General features: G+C 43.5%; 1 protein-coding gene across 1 annotated transcript in view; it reads right to left on the reverse strand.

Moving 5' to 3' along the window:
- Window positions 1–1,042: 1,042 nt before the first annotated feature.
- The window catches only part of MHX (magnesium/proton exchanger), a 126,268-nt gene continuing 102,987 nt past the window's right edge, over window positions 1,043–24,323 (reverse strand). Inside the window, exons 4-8 of the mRNA XM_087379048.1 lie at window positions 2,537–2,697; window positions 2,255–2,403; window positions 1,851–2,067; window positions 1,589–1,718; window positions 1,043–1,458 (exon numbers count right to left, since the gene is read on the reverse strand). Coding sequence (XP_087235174.1) covers window positions 1,164–1,458; window positions 1,589–1,718; window positions 1,851–2,067; window positions 2,255–2,403; window positions 2,537–2,697 — 952 coding nt within the window. The 3' untranslated portion in view covers window positions 1,043–1,163. The remainder of the gene's footprint in view (window positions 1,459–1,588; window positions 1,719–1,850; window positions 2,068–2,254; window positions 2,404–2,536; window positions 2,698–24,323) is intronic.

Consider the following 24,323-nt stretch of genomic DNA (forward strand, 5'->3'; position numbering starts at 1 on the left):
TTGGAAATAGCATAAATAGATTGCTTAATAAGGCAATACTTTTACTTCTTACATGATAAAATGAAATGAGGATAGACAACAAAATGCAATACATGAGTTAACAGAAAAGAGCAAGGGCAACATAACGTATAGTCCTCACTAAGAAGCACCCAACAAGCCAGCTATAAATAACCTTACTTTACAACAAAACACATTGTTCTTGTAGATTATTTTAAGCTACAGATGCACTTGTGAGCCTAAAAAGAAAGCATTAAAGTCAAAACCTACCGATGGTCTAAAAACCCAAAAGCTCGGTAAAAACACATACGATGCTTTCATCTTTGAGACCTCATTGACATACTACAGAGCCTTGAACCTCTCATTATTAGAATTCATTTTAGCCAATAAAAGGAAAATAGCATTAACAACCATGCAAATGCTATTATGTTCCTCTCCATTGTCTAGTCATCTACCTAGCAAGGAAACCAACCACTCATGCTTACTTCCATACATGGTTCTCTATCCTCTTATCTTAGTTTCCCCTATCTAATTGGTATCACCTCACATTCAAGATCTTGCGTCAAGATGGTCCATCATTCACTTCCCTTCTTCAAAGTGTTCTTTAAATGAACATTTCTTTACCATTGACTAGGGCCATCCAATGCGGACCCCACACTTGGCCATGGTGAAACGAGTTTTCAAACATAAAAAAGGCTGCAAATGGCAAGCCATGCACTTCATAATGGAGAAACCAAAGTATGAAGAGAGAAAAGAAAAGAACATTATCCATTGTAGGGCGATGAACGATGGCAAATGTATGCCACACATTCAAGATAGGCCATTGAAGTAATAAGATTGGAATCTACAAGCCATCGCATTTGTTATGGGAAAGACTTTGTATTTCTCCTTTCCCAATTTCTTTAGTGGCATTTCAAAATTTGAGTCCTTTTTCTTGTCCACAAGAGGTCCACCTTTAGCTTTTTAACAATTGGCTTGCAAATTATTTCTCTTTGAGTTGATATAAACTATATTATCAAAAATTGATTTATAAAATAGGAACCTTTAAGACAATAGTATATCATGTACTTGCAATTGTGCTTATTCAAGCTGCATGATAGATTATGGCTAGGGAAGATGTGGGATGGCAATAAATTGTGGGCCTAGAAATTTCAGCTTAGAGGCCTCTATATGACATTGTACACTCGGAGACAAGACAATACAAGGAATATAACCCATAAAAATAGAATGAACCCACTAGTTGCCCAAGCCCAATTACGAGGGCCACCAAGTTCCCCACCTAAAAAATATCGCCTTGCGATTAACACCAAGATGCATGCAACAAAAGTAATGAAGTAAACAATGAGAATGAAACCTAACTCAAGAGACGGAACCCTCAGTTGCTCTTTACGGAAAAAGTTGTTGTAGGTGGAACCAATAACCCATGGTACTCCAATGCCAATAAAAATATTGACAGAGTTGCTGCAGCATTTACGTCCAAACCGATTAGAACAGAATATAGGTGCATTCTTATCAATAAAAATGAATGAAAAATGTGTTAAGAGATGCCTTTCAATGTGTCCAACTTTTGACATTCCAGGATGGGGCACACCTGCAGGTGATGTTTGCAATTGCAGAATCAGCAGTAGCTTGGCGATGAGCTGCTATCATGCTAGCTGCAAGATCAGGCCAGGAGCTTCCAGTTGCTAAAACTGTTAGTGCTATCACGTATGAGTCGATGCCTGCCATGATACCACTAATTTTAATCAGTCCTTAGAAAGTACGCTGGGGGGGGGGGGGGATGCAAATTAGAGAGAACATGTACGTAACCCCAGAAATATGTTGTATGCAAACAGCTATGGTCATAAAATTACCAGTGACACAACCTATAATATCAGTGAGTTGTGTGATAATGTAGCTTATGCCTGTAATGAAAACCAAGGAGCTGCAGAAGGTGGCCCAGCCATGGCCAAGAGTGTGGGGTGGTACAAATGCAAAAGAAAATTTCCAGGGAAAGACCAACAACTCATGGCAGACGTGCAACCACAAGGGAGCCAACCATTTCCCACTTGAATCATGGCATCCATCAAGCTGCAACCATCATTCACCAGATGTTTATTGACTTCCTTAGCAATACTTAGCCCTAAAAGAAACGCTTCTGGATCTTGAGCCTTTACATACGTTGTTCACTATATATGATAACACAAGCATTATGGAATACTATTATGACCCTGGAGTGAGGCTATGTAGAGCAGAAGTTCCTCAAAAATTTCCTTACAGTCACAACATCATAAAACTGCTTCTTCCAGAGTAGCTTTGTGCAAGTCCATGTATATTTTTCTTGTTCTTCAGAACTCTGGGGGCAACCACGACCAATAAAATGAGCCAGATCATCATGCATTGGCATTTCTCTAGTCTCCGAACTCTCTGCAACTTTCACGTCAGGTCAGTACGCAAGCTCGCTCCATCGAGCCTAAAGTTCTACGTCGTAAATGTTGATTAAAAAAAACCAACCAACATCTCTTCTAAAAACCAGGAGAAAACAGGAATCTGTACTGACCTCCGTGGTAATGATGTGCAGAAGAAAATGCGACACCTCTGCTATCGTCATACAATGCAACAGGTGTATCTTTCAAGTGACCCTCATATGGTGAATTGAGGACCTGACTATCATTATCAGTATCAACAGAAATCCAGTCTTCTCGCTTCTTCTGGTCCAAGCTGGTTAAGATTAATCAATCACAAAAAAAAGCTTAGATATTCAAAATCAAAATCAATTTTATGAAGATTTGACGCATTTTCAAATCCTTTGACGTGTTAAAAGTGGTCTAAAAGCCCTTCAGACAATTGATAGGCTTTGGTAGCTTCTCTCAGAGGTCTCCTACTGGGCACCATACCCCACAGAACGAACATATTAGGCTTAATATTTGTGCCTACTGTCCTTGAAGTGATAAAATGCTGAAGCACTGCCCAAGCTGCTTGCACAAAGAAAGATGCATTTGAATCTCAGCTGTCATCAACATGAACTTTCTGACTCTTGGAATGCATACAAGCTATTTATAGACAACGGGAGGGCGAGTGAGTTAAACACATGGTCACCTAAAAGTTCCTTGCATAAAATCATTGAGAGAAACAAGCATCAATATTTATCAATGTAGAGCATGAATATAACACATTTGGCTGCATCAAGATAACTCACTGATTCCCCCATAAGGCTCTGAGGCCACACTTTCATTGTGCAATTAATCAGGTCCCACTATTTAAACTTTCTTGCACGTAAGAGCACTGTCTTCCCCCATCTGAGAGCAAAAACTTCCCAGAATCCATAAAATTCATATTAGTCGTTCGTATTCTGACTTTGTAACGTGTCAACTACTGCACCACATGAGCCACCAAAGAGGGATATGGGAATGCCACACATTCTATCAAGGGATGCATCACAGTCTTGGTAAACTGCCTTGATGTGTAACATCAGGATAAAACCTGGAAGCAGTTGGGCTACAGACCCAGCCCTACAGATTGGTATGGGGACAGTTCCATTTTCAGAAGAGTAAAATGTAAGTCTGAAGAGATTTCAAACAGATTCAAAGGATATAATGGACGTTATCATGAATTTCATTTATCTCACAAGTAGTCACTATATGATTATCTAGTTAAGATGTGACTAGTGGAGGGTATCAACAATTGCCAAACAGATAAAGGTAATCACCTTACTTTTGACTAAATTAAGATTTGTAAATGCAGTGGAGCCAACCCAAACCTATGGCACACTTGCTTGGTGAGATAAGGCAATTGTGGTATTGAAGGAATGGAGACACGATTTCCTAAGTAAAATCATTAAATTGCAGTGCCACCTATTCCAAATCAATGGAAATCAGCCTAGTATGAAGCTACAATGTATGCTTCAGCTCGATGGTACACATAATTGTATCCCTACAGTGTGTGTTATTGCATTTTAATTCCTCCATTCCTTGGGCTTCTTCAAGCCGATAGATACACCAAAATTGGCGGACCTTTGTAATATCCCGTAAGTCTTAGGGACATTTGCCAATCAAACTAGATATTAGATGGGGAATTGTTACCAAAGCTCTAAAAAAGGATGTAGGTGCTTAATCTGGGATAAAAGAATCTCCAAAATTTTAGTGTTTAACTGGGAAGCTACTATTTTTGGAAACCATTCATCCATTCTAGAATGCGTTAAGAGATTCGTAAGGTGGTTTTTGCTTAATTCCAAAAGCTAAATGAAAACAAAAAAGAGGTAAGACTTGGATGATTTAAGGCCTACTTTCATGGTAAACGTAATTCAAGGCAATCATTACAGATCATTGAACATAGTGTTGCCCATGGAGGAAGACAACAAGGGGGACACCTTAAGATGTGTCATGACGGATGTAGTTGTATGGATAGTGATCATTACAGATCATCCAACCTAGTGTTGCCCATGGAGGAACACACCATGAGATGTGCACGATGATACAGGATGTGATTATGTGGATATGTTCCTATGAGAGAAATCACCATGCACCATTAAAAGACAACGGAAGAAATTTAAACTAAAGAGTATTTTGCACACATGAAGAGCATGAAGATGAACATGTAGATCTGAATAGGTGCTGCACAAGCAGGCTGAAGTAGAAGCTCCACCAATACAACAAGTAGCAACTCTCCTACTACTGTCCTTGACCTCTCAGCTCCTCAAGTGATTAGAAGTGAGGTGAGATAGGGCCAGAAATAGGTCAACCTAGTCTGAAGTAAGTTCAACTTGCCATGTTGCTTGGATGACCTGCCACATCAGCCTGATTGCCACATGGACAGACTGCCATGTGGACTGCCCACCAGTCCATGTCAAACTGACTGTGCAGGGATGCTACATGAACTATATAGCAGCGCTACATCATCTGTACTGCTGACCTTGAATTATTGTTAATCATGTCGTTACACTCATGCCATGATTCAATTAGGAGAAGAGTAAGATGAGAAACGAGGACGTCTTAGTCAGTTAATGCAGCAGCATCGAAGGATGGTCGGTAGCTTGTTGTATAAAATGCTGTGACTTACTGCCATGCAATGTTCGGAAGTCCAATGAAGCATGCGAGACTAACTACTGAGCTGTGCTGAAGCGAACTGAAAGTGTCTACATGAAGGTCTGCCAGAGAACTCAATCATGAAGGACACCAAACATCTTCCTAACTACTATACATATGCTTTATTTATGATGTATAAATGCTGGCAAAAATGCCCTAAATGACTGACTCTACATGACTATAAAATGGACATGAATATGTATCATGTGGGCTACTGCTGATGCGGGATGACTACTGAGGAGGAGATCCCCTGATGTCCATGCTGATGTGGCGATATGCTGGCTGAATGAAGCCACGAACTGTAGGCAATGGGGGCTGATGCTAACGGCTGAATACACGAGCTGGAACTCATGACTGAATGCCCAAAATGGGCTGAGGCCCCTTTTATAAACCTAGAACCAGCCAACTGGGTGAGCTAATTGACCGACCTAGTCAGCCGCAACTTGGTTGGCCATCCGACCAGCCGACCTACTAGGCGGACCTGGTCCGGCCTGGTTTGGACAGCCCAAGCTGGCCATTTGGCTTGCCTACTAACGTATGCTTTAGACCTAACTTGGACTGAATCTGAGAGCTGGGAATGGACCTACATAGCTCATGCCCGATTTACCCCTGGCCTAGAGCTCACAATGGGGCAACAACATACAACAAAACTAATGCTGTACTTGATGATGAGTTTCGCATATCACAATGCACCCTAGTGCAGGGGCTGCATGTGACATTCCCTTTTGTTTAAATTTTGGATGGCAGTAGAAGCTGACAAACTGAACATCTTTGCCAACCCAATGTGATCACAATGACCACTAACTGCTGTGAGAAACTTAACTGTCCTCCCAAAGAAATGGGGAATAATAGTCTGGCACTGGAGATGTGGCTGTATTGCTTTAGACACGCCTGCCTGCTCTGCAGTAAAACTATGGCTCGATGAGAACTCGTGAGAACTGATACTGCCGTGAAGACTGGAAGCCAAGCTGCAGTGATCAATCATCCCACCATGCTACTAATGCAAACTGTCAATAAATGAATGCTCCTGCTGGTGGTATGGCACTCTCATAGGTTTCATAAAATATAGACTCCATGATGTCCTCTGATACTACTGAGGCCTGACTGAACGCTGGATGCTTAGACGCTGAGCTTTGGAAAACTAAGGCATAAATTTGGCTACCAAATGCTGGTATGCATCTTCCCCATAGGGGAGAAACCACAACCCACATAGAACTGATGGTGATAATTAAAAAAAGGCTGGGGTGACGAAGCTGCTGAGACAAGGTAACCAAAATTGAATGCCCGGAAACTCTAGAATACTCAAATGCACTTTGGGAAACTGACGTACTACTATCCGCATAACTGCTGTGAGAGAAAGCTGGAATACACCTGCCACTCTCCTGGAATTTGGAACTGTGGATGTCTCCCTGAGATATTGAGGGAGAGCTAGAACTGTTGATGCATCCCAAACGAGCTGAGAGGTGATGACTAGCACTGCGGAGCATAACTCTAAGGGGTAGATTGTATTGGATGCTGCTCTTAGAGTAGATTGTATTGGATGCTGCTCAAAGGAATGGAGCAGCTGATGGGTAACCCTCTAATGAATCTACTAAATGGGATGTTGCCTAAAGAGACTACGAGATGTCTAGAACTGCTGAAAACACCTCGAATGAAGTAATTGAGCTAGATGCATCTTGAAAGACCTAAGAGATGGATGGACTAGATGCTCCTCGGAAGAATGAAGAACTAACTAGAACTGAGGATGCCTCTCGGAGGAATGGAGAGAGGGATAAAACTAATGGCACACCTCCAATGAATCGACCGAACTCTTGCCAATGCCAAGGGAATTGTCGGTGTGGACATTGGTCACTACTACTGTAGCTGGCTCGGGATTTGAATCATTTGATGAAGAGGAACCTGCATGACTAACCTCATGGAGTGAAGTACACGATAAAGGTGAGGTGTTGTTAACCTCTCTACTGAATGGTATTGGCAACTGTTGCCTCCCTAAAGAACTAAGGGGAACTATGGAGGACACTCGCATGAGAGCTACACTGCTAGATGGGTCCATGATGGAAGATGGCTAGACCCATCAATTGTTGCGACATTGACTAGTAGAGAGAAAAAATTCCCCCTTATAAAATACAAATTTGAGAAATGTCCCGAACATGCTTCCTCCTTTTGCTGACTGCACACCAATTCGTGTGATTGCTCCATAGTTCGAGATCCATCAAGAACACTCAAGTCTCATTGGACCTACCAGGACTCCCTCGAACCTTCCTCAAATCCAAAGGAATCACAATGCTATGATACCAATGTAACATGTGGGACTTACTGCCATGACATGTTCGGAAGTCCAATGAAGTAAGCAAGACTAACGACTGTCCTGTACAGAAGCGAACTGAATGTGTGTACATGAAGATGTGCCAGCGAACTCAAGCATGAAGGACACCGGATATCTTCCTAACTATTGTACACATTTTATCTATGATGTATAAATGGATGACGAAAATGCCCTAAATGACTGGTGTACATGACTGCAAAACGGATACAAATATGTACCATATGGGTTACTGCGGATTTGGAATGACTGCTGAGGAGGAGATGCCCTAATATCCATGCTACTGCAGCGATATGCTGGCTGAATGGAGCCGCGAATGGTAGGCGATGGAGGCCGATGCTGACGAATTAATACGTGAGCTAAAATTGATGATTGAATGCCCAAAATGAGGGGGCTGAGGCCCCTTTTATAGGCCTAGAACCAGCCAATTGGTCATCCAATTGACCGATCGACTTGGTTGGCCAGCCGACCTGGTCCAACCTTGTCCAACCTAGTTTGGTCAGCCTAGGCTGGCCATTTGGCCTACCTACTAACCTACACTCTGGATCTAAGGGCTGGGAATGGACCTATGTAGCTCATGTCTAACTCATCCTTGGACTAGAGCTCACAATGGAGCAATGGCATACGAAAAAATATCCTGATTTAGGAACTAATGCTGTACTTGATGATGAGGTTTGTGTGTCGCAATGCAGCCTAGTGCAGGGGTGCAGCATACGACATGTTGCATCTGACTAATACTCAACCAAATATATCTTTTGCAGTGGGGTTGCTCGGTTAGTTCTCATCAAAGCAAATGGAATTACATGAAGGCTGTATTTAGGGCTTTGAGGTTCCTAAAAGGTATATTCAGTATTGCATCGGGAGCGAGCTCGGACACGTCTGTGATTCAGATTGGGACACACGGTGCTCGACATCAGGCTATTGCTTCATGCTTACTTCAAGTGTCATGTCATGGCTTAGCAAGAAGCAACCGACAGTTGCAATCTCTTCCAAGGAGGCAAAATAAAGAGCCACTTGTATGACAGCCTGCAAGTTTGTTTGGCATCATCTGTGTGGATTTCAGCGCATCATCTGTCGAGGTTTTGGTCTCATTTTTAGGGGATCTTTAAGGCAAATAAAGTCTCACACTTTCTTTGGCTTACTATTCATATGTAGGCTATCTCATGGGCTATCCATAGATGCCACTTATACCTTGGTATGAGCCTTGTAGGCCTAGTTATAGTCAGTTAGGACTATTGGTACAATTAGTTTATGTACCATCTAGGTCAGTTAGGACACTTAGTCCAATTAGGGCAGTTAGCCCTAGGGTTTTGTTATGTTGGCTCTCCCTTGAGCCTCCACACTTCAGTTTTGCAGCAATCCATTACTTTGCAAGCCAGTATCCACACCATTAGAAACTGGTTTTCACTTCTCTTTTGAGGATGGTAGCGCTACATGTGATGTCACTCTTTATCAGCAGGCAGTTGGTTGTTTGATTTACCTATGCCATACGAGACCTGATCTACAGTATGCTGTCTCACAGTTGAGTAGATATATGCACAGCCCATCTATGCACCATTGGCATGCCGTGAAGGTGTTTTCAGATATCCTAAAGGCACTCAGCATTTAGGCCTTCTTTATGGGGCTGATACTTCACTTGTCATGCATGGGTTCACTGATAGTAATTGGGCTGGTTGTTCTGACACTCGTGTGTCACATAGTGGCAACTGTTTTATGCTTGGTACTTCATGTGTTTCTTGGTTCAGCAAGAAGCAGAGTACAGTTGCTACTTCTAGCTGTGAAGCTGAGTACAGAGCGGCTTTTACAGTTACAGTGGAGTGTGTTTGGCTTCAGAAGCTACTTGCAGATCTTTGTGCATGTTAGACTGTTCCTACCGTCATCTTCACTGATAGTCAGAGTGCTTTGGCTGTTACACGGAATCCAGTTTTCCATGCTCGCACAAAGCACATTGAGGTTCACTATCACTATGTCAGAGAGCGATTATCAATAGGTGATATTGAGTTGTCTTATGTTCCCACTGAAGACAACTTGGCAAATCTTTTTACGAAGGCTCTACCTCGACCTAAGTTTGAGGCTTTTCGGCAAGAATGCTTAATCATTACATGTGGCTGTTCTCTCAGTTTTGCAGCAATTCATTACAGCAGCTCGTTTTTGTCTTCTCTCCCTCATTTCTTGAGCTTCCATTGCTTGCCCTAGCCTACAGTGGTGTTAGAGCAGGTTAGGGATCCCTCCCCTCAGTCATTGACTGCTTTTCCAAACTGTTTGGCTACCTCTTGAGCCCTCATTCTTGCTGGTCTGCTGGTTTTCTATACACCCGTGAGCATCTGTGGCCTCTCCAAGCTCTTCCATCATGAGAACTCCGCATTTGGCGTGTGAAGATTGCATTTTGGAACATTTGCCGCTAAGGAATACCTATTTCGAAGCATTTTCTGCTACAGCCGCCTCACACATGTGAATCCGTACAGCCGTACGAACTATACGGACTTGTCAAAACAGCATTTAATGCTGTACGAAAGATTGTGCCACCGTTTAATGCATTTCGAAGGCTGTACGGACCTGCTGTACAGCATTTAATGCTTGTATGGGATTTGTACAGGCTGTTTTCAGGGCTTTAGATTCACACATGTGGTCCATCACAAACAGTACAGACTGCTGTACGGCCACTTTCACTGCTCTACGGACCTGTTTGACGCTCTTTTCACTTCGTTCAAGGCTCGTTTAAGCATTTCAAAGCTCTTTGGTGTTGTCTCGTGCTTGCGTGCCGATGGTTGAAGACTTTTGGGGCTTGTTGTTGCGATCCGGAGGCCTCTCCTTGAGCCCTTTCCTTTTCATTTGGCATCCTATGTCCTTGAGCTACGAGTTCCCCTCCATTGGATCACTCTCCTCTCATTTCCAAGTGCTCTCCTCCTCGTGGGAGAACTTTCTCTTGCTGTAACTCTTGGCATTTCTCACTATCATTCGTTGTTCTTTTCACCTCTCTTTCAAGGGTGAATCCCTCTGCTCGCATTTGGAGCCTTTTCCTTGCTGTATTTTTGGGCTACATCATTGGGTAAGCCTCATTTGCATTGGTTCTTTCCAATTTCTACAAAACAGTCCTTCTTTGCTTTCATTTGCATTGGAAAGGCCTCGTGTTACCTTTGGGGGAATTTTTCGCAGCAGGTACACCTTGAGACAGCAGAGTCTTTTGCAGTGAAAAGCTTTGAAGCTTGAGTAGAGTTTTGCCTTTTAATTTTGAGAGGTTGCCCTCTCTCATTTGCCTTGAATTTCAACACCATGACTAGCAGCAAGGATGATTTGTTTGGGATGCTTGGGGCTGAGGACAAGCTTGATGGCACAAATCACCCCATGTGGGCATACATGATAGGGCATGTTTTGATTGCCAAGAACTTGTGGAATATTGTTTCAGGCAAAACATGTCAAATCGTCAAATTTTCTTCAAACATACTGATAAAGTATCTCTAGGATTTATAGGTGTGGAGGTTAGACCTACACATAATGCTGCTTCTGGTGCTACAACTACTGCCTTTGGTACTACAGGTGCTGCCTCAGGCTCATTTGGTGATGATGGGTCTAATGCTACTTTTGGAGCACCTGCATCTTCTACTACAAGTACTTTGTCTCCCACTTAGGACGAGCAGATTCAGTGGGATGGTGGTGATGCCAAAGCACATGCTTTGATTGCTTTTTCAGTTAAAAGCGTCATTATCCCTCATATCCGGTCTTGCAAGACAGCAAAGCAAGCATGGGATCACCTTGCATCCTTATATAAGGTGCGGAATGAGACGAGGGTTGCAAGCAGTTGAAGGACTTGAAGCTTGAAGAGGGTGGTAATATGGATGCCTATCTTATCAGTGTGAAGGATTTGAAAGAGCAGTTGGCTAGCATTGGTGAGGTCGTGTCTGATTCTCAGCTTGTTTCTAATACCCTTGATGGGTTGCCTAACTCTTATCAAGGCTTTGCTACTACATTGAGGTTGGTTGCAAGTGGCAATGCCAACCATTATTCCTTTGACCAGCTGGTTGCCCTCTTACTTCAAGAAGAACAAAGCCGTGCAAACCACAATGCTTCTATGGCTAGTGATCAAGCCTTTGCTGCCCAGCATAAAAACAAAGGCAAAGGCAAGGTTTCAGTTGGTAAACCCCCTCTTCACATGCTGGTCACTCCCATGATGCTTCTTCTTCGAGGGATAAGAAGAAGAAGAAGAAGAAGAAGAGATGCAACTATTGCAGGAAACCAAGGCATAACATTTCTGAGTGCAGGAAGAGAATTGCATCTGAGAAGAAGAAGAAAGGATCTGGTTCTCCTAGTCCAGATAAACGACACGAGTCAGCTAATTTTACACAAGGCTTTTCTTGTTACATGTCAGTATAATCCTTATGTTCATGATGTTCATGATGTCTACATGATAGTTTCTTATATATCTGATGCCTGGTTCTTTGATAGTGGTGCTAGCAAGCACATTACTTCCTGCAGGAAATTATTCAGCTCACTTGAGCAAGCATCTAAGGGGGGGGGTAGTTACATGTGCCAATAATGCATCATATACAGTGAAAGGCATTGGGCCAGTTGCCATTAATTCTGTTTCTAGTAGTCTAGTTACTCTAAACAATGTGCTTTATGTTCCATGCATTTGCAAGAACCTCATCTCTATTTCAACCATAGCTACTTGTGGCTATCAGGTTCTCTTTGATGGTGTTCAGTGTGCCGTTTATGATGCTACACATGCCTTTACCATGATGTTGACTGGGGCCTTGACTAGAGAGCTATATAGACTTGATGCCTACAATAGATGCTTTGATGATGCTGGACTTACAGATGTAGATGCCTATGCTCTTGATTGTTCTACCATGGCAGATCCCCATTTGTGGCATGGGAGGTTTGAACACCTCAACTTTGGGGCTTTGGTGAAGTTACATAAGAATGGTATGGTTATTGATCTTCCAAAAATACATATGCCTTCAAAGCATGTTTGTGAACCTTGTTTGCTTGGTAAGATGCACCGTTCTGCATTTCCCAAGGATGGGCGAGTTGGTGCCTCATGCAAGCTGTACTTGGTTCATAGTGATGTTTATGGACCCATGCCGGTTGCAGCTCTTGGGGATTTTATTACTTTGTCACATTCATTGATGACTTCACCAGGTATACTTGGATTTTTTCTTTGAAATCCAAATCTAAAGTTTTTGCATGCTTCAGGCATTTTATTGCCTTGGTTGAGAATGAAAGCGGGCTGAAAATTGCCCACATCAATACAAACACGGAGGGTGAATGTATGTCAAAGGAATTTGCTGATTTTTTGGCCTCACGCGGCATACATCGTCAATGCACTGTGCCTTACACTCCTCAGCAAAATCCCATGGCTGAGAGAAAGAATAGATTAGTCATGGAGATGGCCAGGTGTATGTTGAAAGGCAAGCACTTGCCTAACCAGTTTGGAAAACATATGAGCCTGCATACACCTCACTTAAGTCAATGGTTGTAGTGAAACTTGGAAAGCATATGAGCCTGTATGAGGCTTGGACAGGTCATAAGCCCAGGATTTCTCACATGAGTACTTTTGGATGCTTGGCATATGCACATGTGCCTTCTCAGACACGCACGAAATCGGATGATAAAGCTGTCAAATGCATTTTTATGGGTATAGCTGAGAGAGCAAGGGCTATAAGCTCTACCAGCCCCACACGGGCAAGTGTTTTGTCAGTAGGGATGTTATATTTGATGAATCCTCTTCTATGCCTTTGCTGGACTGTCAAAAACAGCCCATTGCTGATGCCCCAGATCTCTTTGACAGCCTGATGCCTTTGTTTCCATCGGACTCCCATAATGATCTCACATCTGAGGTTGTTCCTCCTTCATCTGTTGGTCATTTGCAGCCACATGTGCAGCCTGAAATTCAGCCTCATTTACAGCCTGATATGCCTCAGCTTGATTAGGATACTATGCACAGGGCTCTTGATCAGGAGAGAGCTGAAATACAAGAGTCCAAAAAGGCCCCTTGTTAGCTCCTTGACACTTTAAAAGACAACCATAGGATTCTCCTCTGCCAGCCCATACTATAGCAGCTATCTGCAAAGAGCATGCTAATTTGGTTGCTACAACCTGCAATGAAGAACCCTTATGCCATAAGGATGCCTTTCAAAATGAATGTTGGTTGAAGAAAGAAAAAAAGAAAGAAAGTTTATTAAAGTCTTTGGAAGACTGATGGGTCTATGACACTATGAAACCCTAGTACAATCAAGCTGTGAGGGTGGAGCTACTAAACGAGCATCCACACCAACGCATAATGTAAAAATAATGCAGAATGATAGTTCTAAGTAAAAATAATGCTACAGTAACCCCTGTCGGACGGGCTCCGATGGTGAAGGCTTGGTATTCCAAGATACATGCTCATTTGCTTACACTTGGCTTTCAGAACAACCCTATACTCATTTGCTTACACTTGGCTTTCAGATTTGCTGACTTTAGTACTCTATGTGGATGACATCTTGTGACTGGGACACGTGCTGAGAAAATCGCAGCTTTTAAGCTTGATTTGCAGAAGACATTTTCTATGTTTGATCTTTGTCTTTTGCATTACTATTTGGGCATTCAATTTGCTAGTAGTGAGGGGGGCATTTCGATGTCACAATCCAAGTATATTGGACAGCTTTTGAAACGTTTTCAATTTGAGGATTGCAAGCCAGTATCCACACCATTAGAGCCTGGTTTTCACTTCTCTTCTGAGGATGGCAGCAGTGCATGTGATGTCACTCTCTATCAGCAGGCAGTTTGCTATTTGATTTATTTATGCCATACGAGACCCAATCTTCTGTATGCTGTCTCACAGTTGGGCAGATATATGAACAGCCCCTCTATGCACCATTGGCAGGCTGTGAAGCGTGTCTTCAGATATCTCAAAGGCACTCAGCATTTCGGGCCTCCTTTATGGGTTGATTCTTTACTTGTTATGCATGGATTCACTCATAGTGATTAGGCTGGCTGTTCGGACACCTGTGTGTCACATAGTGGCAACTATTTCATGCTTGGTACTTCATGCATCTCTTGGTTCAGCAAGAAGCAGACTACAGTTGCTACTTCTAACTGTGAAGCTGAGGACAGAGCAGCTTTTACAGCTACAGTGAAGTGTGTTTGGCTCCGGAAGTTACTTGCAGATCTTCATGCATGTCAGACTGCTCCTACCGTCATCTTCACTGAAAGTCAGAGTGCTTTGGCAGTTGCACGAAATCCAGTTTTCCATGCTTGCACAAAGCATAATGAGGTTCACTATATTGAGAGAGATTATCGGTAGGTGATATTTAATTGTCTTATGTTCCCACTAAAGACAACTTTTACAAAGGCTTTTCCTCAACCATATCTTCAATTGCATTTTCTAAATGCATCTCCATGCAACCATCGTGGTGGTTGTTGGAGCTATTTTAGCGCTCTTTTGGTCTTAAACCAAGGAAAATGTAGTCCTGCTTTATTGATATTTTAGTCCTTGTTGTAATAAATCCTAAATGAGGGAAAAAGTATTCTGAGCCACCGCATTGAGGCCCGATGGTGCCATCCAGATAATCAACTACGATTCATCAAGTAAAAATTGAGCAAAAGAGATTACATCTACAACCAATAACATGTTATATAAAAATTAACAATAATTTATACTAAGAGCCTCATGGAGCAAAAATTGAACAAAAGATCTTACATTTATAAAAACTCAGCAATTGCTGAGAGCCTTAGAGGCCAAGTGATTATATCTAGCAAGCCAAACCACTCAGCCATTGCTGAGTGGTTTATATAAAAATTAACAACATTTTATATTGGGAGCCTCATGGAGCAAAAATGGAACAAAAGAGATTACATTCATAAAAACTTAGCGATTATTGGGAGCCTTAGAGGCCAAAAGATTGTTGAGAGCCTTAGAGGTAAGTTTGAAGCTTTTTGGCAAGCTTTAAACTTAGTATCTTATGTGACTTGATCTGTTGTACTCTGTACAGTCATAGGTTGCTATATCCCTATAGGACGAACATGTGCAACCATGACATTAGATATTCAGGGATTCTGAGATGTGTCTAGGATACTTCAGCCCATACCATGACTTGATCTGTTGTACTCTGTATAGTCATAGGTTGCTATATCCCTGTAGGATGAACATGTGCAACCATGACATTAGATATTTAGGGATTTTGAGATGTGCAACCATGACATTAGATATTAAGGGATTCTGAGGTGTGTCTAGGATACTTCAGCCCATACCATGAAGAGGGGTTTGTAGGCCATTCTATGGGCTATCCATAGGCTGCCTTGTAGGCCTAGTTACAGTTAGTTAGGTCAGTTGCTACAATTAGTACATCTACCACTTAGAAGACTTAGGACACTTAGTCCAACTAGGGCACTTTGCCCTAGGGTTTTGTTATATTGGCTCTCTCTTGAGCCTACACTCAATTTTGCAGCAATTCATTACAGCAGCTCATTTTTGTCTTCTCTCCCTCATTTCTTGAGCTTCTCTCCCTAGCCTACAGTGGCATATTGTATGAGTTCATGTTTCACGCTTACATACTTATGGGTTATCTTTAAAAATCCAATGTGTTAGTCTTCTTCAGTTTTAGTGATCACTCTCCATAGTTTTCACTGTAAATATACACCATCTTTTCTATTAAGGGTGCTCAGCCAATCACCATAGGTGCTGGAATGTTGGAAGCAATGCCTGAAGTGGATTCTACACCGAGTGGAATTATTTCAGGCTGCAAGGCTTATTCGGTTTACCAAATCACCCTCCACCTAATCTTAGATGATCAACATGCCATACCAAAATGAGACGCTTCATTCATGCACAACTTATGTACCTAATAGGGTTTTTACACCCTTCAATTTGCCCCAACACCTTTGTGTATTGGGCCTTTTGGGTGAGCCTTGGTATGTTAGGCAATGATACTCAGTAAAAAGGTCGGAAAATTGGGAAGCAATCATGGAAGCTTAATATTGAGTCGATGAAATGTATAGCCTTTGCAAGCCTATCAACCATAACAAAAATATTGTTCTAGCCTCTAGGGGTCACAGTTAGACCCGTGATAAAGTCCATGGAGATATGTGTCTATTTACCTTTAGGAGTAGGCATAGGTTGGAGCAGACCAGCTGGGCTTAAATTTTTATTCTCTGTTTTGTTGGCAAGACTTACAACACTGTACATAATTGTACACATCTTTCCAAAGCCCCTTCCAATAAAAACTATGTTTCACTCTCTCATAGGTTTTGAATAACCCTATATGACCAGCCATTGGGGATGAATGCAGCTCCTGAAGCACCAGCAGCTTGCACACTGAGTTTTTAGTGAGGTGAGGTATACGAAGATGCAAGACATGGAATGGAAAGGAAAGTAGAAAAGCAAGACGAGGCAAACATAATGGAAATGAAAGAATGCTAGAAAGAAATGTACAACCAAGCAAAGTACTTACATGATCAAGAAAGGCTTGAGGCTTGATGATTTGGCATGAGAAAGTACAATGCCTTATAGGATAGGCACACTCACACTCTTAAGTGTCAAGTGTATATGGGATAAGTCCCATAGTGACACGTGGCACTCTAGGATATAAAGTAGTATAGTACTACTCTAGAACTCAATAGAAACACAATAAAAGTCACTCAAATTGATTCCATTTCCTAACACCCTCCTATGGAGGAAAGGTGAGGGACTACAAGAATGGAACCAAAGTCATGATAATGACGGTCATGAAAACTGTGCATGCCAGTCTAGAACTAGACATGGTTCCCACACAATCTCAGAGGCAAGTGAGCGTGGCTCACAGGCTAGTGAGCATAACATAGAAACCTCATCTAGCATGGCTTAGAGGCTCATCATGCATGGATGCATGATCAACTCAAAGGTCTAGGAGACCAATGCACCATTAAATGGACCTATCAAAGCCAAAAACATATGGCTCCCACAATACATCCCCTCCTGGCTCCAAAGACTAATGAGAAATGTAGAGCCACACACCAAAAATAGAAAAGAAATACATCATTTTAGGAGGACTATCCAAGGCAGAGTACCTTTATTGACTCAACACACATGATTTATTGCATTCATTTTTGAAAAACACCCCCACGGCACTGTACCCAAATACATCCAGAAAGCAAAATCATCATCTCTATCATCCTCTAGATGTTGGAGATAGATAGTGGAAGCATGATCCTATGTCGGGTGGTCATCTTCGTCTGCATCATCACTAGTGGCGGGTGCCACCCAATTGACATGATTCTTCGATTGTTGTCGGGCAAGCTTCTGGTAGCCCCTGTCCTCCGTATGACCGCGCTTGTTGCAATATGTGCACTTGAACGGCTTGAATGTCTTTCCTCGTGTTGGTGGAGGCGATGGCCTAGGTCTCCATTTGCTGGTGGAGGCAAGAGCTTGTATAGTATCCGATGAGTAGGATGGAGATTCTTTGTTGTGGCAATCCTTTTCCAAGAAGAAGAGACTACATTCATGTAGTCGATGCAATTCGAAGTACTTCGAGGGCATTCTCAAAGCGAGAGATCCCTTTCATACTTTGTCATGAGGACAACCATTTTGTCCTCGTCATCCGAGGAACACTTCAAGTTGAAGAGTTGTTGAACTAAAGACTGAATTTTTGCTATATGTGCACTCAAGGTATCACACTCTTCCATTTTCAACTTATAAAATTACATTTTCAAAAAAACCTTGGAGTTTGTGATTTTGTTACCAAATATATTCTCAAGGCGTGCCCAAATCTCCTTAGCCGTTGACTTGAAGTCGATGTGATGAATCAAAGAATCATCTAGGCAAATCCCAATGATTGCGATGGCTCTCGAGTTGTGTTGCTTCCAAATCTTGCACATTGGAGGTTCCATTGTAGCACGATCTTCATCATCTTCAATGGCATCCCAAACATTCTCCTTCATGAGAAGTTGAACCTTCGTTTGCCATGTGGGGAATCCTTCCCCCGTACATTTTTCCACGAGCAAGGAGCTTGTCGATAGTGAGCCCATTGTGGATGAGCTGGGAACGTGAGCAGAGAGAGCTGCGATGTGTCCCTTTGACGGGCAGCTGGCGTAGTGGTAAAGATGTGGCGCCTAGGAGCGGGCTGCTTGCTGCAGGCAGTGGTAAACTGAGCGGTATTTGCAGCAGAGAATGGCGGGCAGAGAAGCAGCATGGCGGGCAGAAAAGAGGGCAGAGAAGCGGGCAGAATGGCAGAATGGCGGGCAGAGAGACGAGCAGAATGGTGGGCTGTCTGCTGCTTGCTGCGGGCTGGGCAGTAGGCAAAGGAGTGGCGCCTATGAACTGAGCAGGGAGCTGCCACGAACCATGGAGCTGAGCTGAGTTGCCATTGTTGGTGAGGCTTGGGTGGAGAAGGAGTGGAGCTTAAAAATGGAATAGAGAAGGCAGCCCTCCAAGGGGAATGACGGAGAGAGGCTTCAATGTCCTCAACCTCTTGGAAGTTAGCCTAACTCTGATACCATATGAAGATGCAAGACATGGAATGGAAAGGAAAGTAGAAAAGCAAGACTAGGCAAACATAATGGAAATGAAAGAATGCTAGAAAGAAATGTACAACCAAGCAAAGTACTTACATGATCAAGAAAGGCTTGAGGCTTGATGATTTGACATGAGAAAGTACAATGCCTTTGTAGGATAGGCACACTCACACTCTAAGTGTCAAGTGTATATGGGATAAGTCCCTTAGTGACACATGGCACTCTAGGATATATAGTAGTATAGTACTACTCTAGAACTCAATAGAAACACACTAAAAGTCACTCAAATTGACTCCATTTCCTAACAGTATATCCTATCACGGAACCAATATTTAGCTTGTAATGTGGATGATCAAGGCAGTAGGGGTCCTGCAGGTCATGAAATAGAGTTGTAGCTGCTGGGTCTGAAAGGTATTCCTCTTGAATTCCATGTATCCAAGCCTTGTAAACTTCTGTAATAGAGGATAGCGTGAATACTCACATCCTAGAGAGTAATCAGCCACCACATTCTCCTTCCCCATCTTGTATTCAATGTCAAAATCATCATTTTGTATAATGGAAAGCCACCTTTTCTGTTTGGGAGACAAGTTGGACTAAGATAAGAAATATCTGAGAGTTCTATGATCAGTCCTTACCTTAAAATGACTCCTGTAGATGTAGTGATGCAATTTCTTGATAGCATTCAATATGGCTAGCATTTCCTGGTCATAAATGTGGTAGGTCAGCTCTTTGTCATCCAACTTCTGGTTCTCATAAGCACTGCCCCAAGGGCCCTACCACTAGCATCAGCTTCAATGGTGAATGGTTGAGAGAAATCTAGACACACAAGGATGGGAGCTGAAAGAAAGAAAAAAATATTAACGTTCACGGCTCGCGGGCCTATGGGACAAAGTGCATAGAAAAGCGAACTCATACAAGCCTTAGTGCGCTGAAGAAAAGGGTATGCTAGGACCCTTGCTGAGTACTACTGAGTACTAGTCTATGCTAACAGAATCATAATCATATCAAGCAATCTATCCAGGCACTGGGACGAAACCAAAGCTTGGTACAGTGATGGCTCTCTGGTGGGCTGCAAAAATGTCTCGTATTTGCGTCTGTCGAGCTGTCTCGCGCTGCGTTGGGGGGCGCGGTCTCCTCGCTCTCTGGGCTCTCTGGGCTATGTCTAGAGTGACTCCTCGTCTTTGTCGGTCTCCCCTGAGGAAAGTTGTGATAGGTCAGACCTCAATAGAGTGTACTCTAGGGGCTCTCTGTCGCACATGTGGCCTCTGCGCCCCTCTCTCGGTACTGTGCTGGCTGCTCATCCAGACTGCTCTCATATCGACTAGCTCATCTTCCTCCACTCCACTGTGTCCCAGGGCTCACTCAAATGTACAGAAGTCTGTGATGTGCCGCTATGCCCGATCACCTTCTATGTCTTGTAGTGGTCTAACCATCCCTTGCTGCTCTCTGATTTGTCGTAGAAGCACCTCCCTGTGTCGCCGCATCTCCATCAGATAAAGCCCGATATAGACCTGATCATGGAAATGGATCAGTCGTGACAAAGGACCGAAGCCACTCCCCTCTAGGTAGAGACAGTGGTAGCGTCCCCGAATCTCATAGTAGGCTAGGCAAACACAAAGAAAATGCTCCTCTGTCTCAACCGCCCCCAGCGTACATAGCGTGCAGACCCGCTGCTCTCCCTGCCGCAATCCTCAACTGATGGGATGAAACCCGCATCTGACCAATGGCAATCCTTAGTGCATGAGATACTTCTCTATCCTCAAGATACTGAGGTCTGATAATGAGTCCCTCCTCTGATACTCTCAGGAAGTGGTCGCGATAAAATTGGGTCTTGGTGGGAAGCTCCTGGTCCCCCCCAAAGTCCGAGATGTGTGAAACTAGAGGAGGTCTAACCGTATGATACGGTTGATCTCATCTCGCGGGATCGACTCAGGAGGTGCATCCATGCTGTACTCAAAGGGATGAAGCATGTCCATCTGGATACCGTGCCTGGCAAGCCATGTAGATATGCGTGCATACCATGTGTCTACCCCGCTCTCTGCGAGTCGTCTGGATGACTCTAGGGCCAACCTCGGAAGTCTCCAATGGGGTAGGTCCCAGACTTTGTGAATGAAAGTCACTGTCTGAAAGATGGCATCAACCTGGAGAGGTGTCATGGCGAACTTTTCCTGTACTATCTCATGTGAAACTAAGGGCTTACATCGGATCATCCTGGATCCCATCGTCACCTGTAGCCGCTCGAAGCTCCTCCAGTCTGTCCTCGGAAGATCGCACCCCTAGAAAGGTCCTACATACATGACAGTCGGCCACACTAGTGTGTCGAAAAGCCAGCCCTTCGTCGGTGGATCTTGGAAGTGCACCTGGAAACACTGCTGCTCTAAGTCTAGCCAGAGCACTACGCCCTCGTGTGAGTCGTGCTTGGGCTGCTTGTTTCATCGTGAAGATGGGTCCTGTGAAGACTGCTCCCAAATATGTGTATGACTACACTATCTCCACTGGTTCACCACGATAGGTGAAAGTAAGTCGGTTAGTCACTGCTCATGAGGTGTTGAAGATCATGACCTTAGTTTTCCCAAGGTTGACCGTCATCTCTCTCTCTCTCCAAAACACCTCTAATGCCTCCAGATCTCTCTACAGCCCCTCCGCTAAAGAGGATATAAGGACCATATCATCGGCATATAACAATATTTGTATGAGGAGATCCCCTAATAATGAGCCCTCGCCACCTAGGCGATCTACGAAAGATGCGATGTCATCAATGTAGAGTCCAAAGGGAGTCAGTGAGAGAGGGCAGCCTTGCTTCACCCCAATGGTCCTCTCGACCCAATCCGATAGACCGCTTGGGGCACGGACCCTGCCTCTAACTGACTCATATAAGCTCATCACACCCCAAATCACCATCTCTGGGATCTGCATCTCCTGTAGTCTCCTGATCATGCGGAATCGTGGAACAGTGTCGAAGGCTTTTCGAAAGTCTACGACGCATGTGTAGACTCTCTGATGTCTGGACCTCGCCTCCTCAATGATAGCCCTTAGAGTGAAGATGTGGTCTAGAGTAGAGTGTTGCCTCCTGAATCCTGCCTGCCCTAGTGCTCACTGCCCTCGTGCCTCTGTATGACTGCTGATCTCTCTCTCTAGTACCGATCCATAGATCTTGACCAGTGTGTGGCCAATCATGAGGGTGCGATAGTTCCCTGTGTCCATGAGGTCTCTTGCTTTGTGTATTGGTACGATAGTAGTGGTGCTCCATGCTGGTGGGAAGCCGTGAAAAACTACAAGGTTAAACATATGTGCAAGGATCGGTGCTAGGACCCCCTGCCCATGTGCGAAGTGCTCTGTCCGAAGGCCTTCGTGATCTTGTGCTTTTCGGTTGTGGAGTCAACGAAGTGCAGCCCGCACATTCTGCGTAGTGAATAGATGACAGGTAGTGGGCCTGGTCATAGAGGACACATTAGATGCAAACTTGTTTACTCCTAGCTTTACGTCGAATCACGGGCGCAGGCACATTAAATCACCTCCCAGCCGATCTCAGTGGTAGTAGTAAGCTTTCTCTTCTTTTTTTTCAATCCTTACGTTGAAGCTCTTGCTTGCTTAATTTCCACAAAGCCCCAAAATTCCCTAGATGGATCTAGTATGCCACATGTCTTCATTTTAGGGTCCCTCCTTAATGCATCATTTACCCCTCTCTTGGGATATCATCAAAACCATTTGCCCCTTGGCACATTTCATGCATTTAGGTCCCTTAGCCTTAGATCCACATAGTCTAGTGCCATGTCACCCTCACCAAGGACCTTGACCTTGATTCCTTTTTGATTTGTTACATGAAGCCCAAACAAATGTAATACAAACATTGATCCTTTAAACGAAATTGTCGACTGACCCTTCTGAGGTCATGTTACCTCGACTTGAGCGTAGCATTCCTTCCCTCTTCAGGCATCAGCGTCCTCGATGATAAAGTCTAGGAACACTCTCCGTAACTGGTATACGGATTCGTAGCTTCTGATAGAGGTAGACCATGCCATGCAACCAACACCGTGGGTATCTTCCGATTGCGTACTTGCATTGTTCCTCGGTCCAGGATTCCTGTTGGTTTGCGTCTCGCATTATCCTCTATCTCCTGAAACAAAACAACACCCTCGATTAGTGAGTTACCTGTATGCAAAAATTTCTTTAAACGAGAAACATGAAACACTGGTTGCACCTTACAACCCTGCAGCAATTCTAATTTATAGGCTACCTTGCCTATTCTTTTTAGAATGAACCATGGCCCCCAATATCGAGGTGATAATTTAGCACACTCTCCTGCAGTCAAAGACTTAGAGTGCGAAGGAACTCTGAGAAAAACCTTTTCTTCTTCCTTAAATTCTCTAGCGGATCGGTTCTCATCCGCATACGCCTTAGCTCTATCCATAGCTTGGCGGATGTTAGCTCTCGCAAGTGCTAGCATCTCCCGCATCTGAACCACAAAGTTCGCGGCACTAGGCACTCTCTGAGGTACTCCAACTGTAGTTGGATTCGCTGGTCTATAACCATAGTTCAGCTCAAAAGGACTGAACCCTGTAGAGGAATGTTTTCTATCATTGTAGGCAAATTCTAGCAATGGCAACCACTTGTCTCATGTATGGTGCCTCAATGACACATATGCTTTAAGAATATCCTCTAAAATTTGGTTGATTCTTTCCGTTTGACCATCCGTTTCTGGATGATCCCCACTACTCATTCCCAACTCAGTCCTTAGTGTCTCAAACACCGCAGTCCAAAAATGACCGGTAAATTTGACATCTCTGTCTGACACTATGGATTTGGGTAGCAAACGAAATATATATCTAATAAACAAATCTGCCACTTGCGGAGCACTAACAGACTCTCTAGTTGGAATGAAGTGAGCCATCTTGGTAAGACGATCAACCACCACAAGGATAGAATCATATCCCCCTTGTGTCGTAGGCAGACCTATAATAAAGTCCATAGAAATGCTCTCCCACCTACCTAGTGGTATTTCCAAGGGCTGTAAAAGTCCGGGTAGCTTCACCCGCTCTGCCTTACTTACCTGACACGAAAAACATGTCACATATTCATGAAAATGCTTTTTTATCTTTGGCCAAAAGAAATCTTGCTTCACAAGATCATATGTCTTCTTGACTCCTGGATGTCCCGCACATGGGCTATCATGGCATTGTTGAATGACTCTCTGCCTGAGATCATTCTGATTAGGTACTACTACTTTACCATTTCTTTTCAGCATACCATCCCTTGTGGCATATCTTGCATAAGTTTGGCCTTTTCTGAATGCCAGGTCATCCTTCTCCCCGGGTTTGAATACATGAGCCTTAGGCCAAATGCTCTGAACGAACTCGTCCACCATTTGAGTTTCTCTAATCTCGGTCATTAGAGCATTCTCTAATACCGTGAAACTCATATTATGCATAATGCGTGACAACACATCAGCAACTTTATTATCCTTCCCTCTT

This window comes from Dipteris shenzhenensis, chromosome 9, assembly GCF_047967505.1.
Source record: "Dipteris shenzhenensis isolate YYH24624 ecotype China chromosome 9, Dip_SZ_1.0, whole genome shotgun sequence".
NCBI classification, from domain to species: Eukaryota; Viridiplantae; Streptophyta; class Polypodiopsida; order Gleicheniales; family Dipteridaceae; genus Dipteris; species Dipteris shenzhenensis.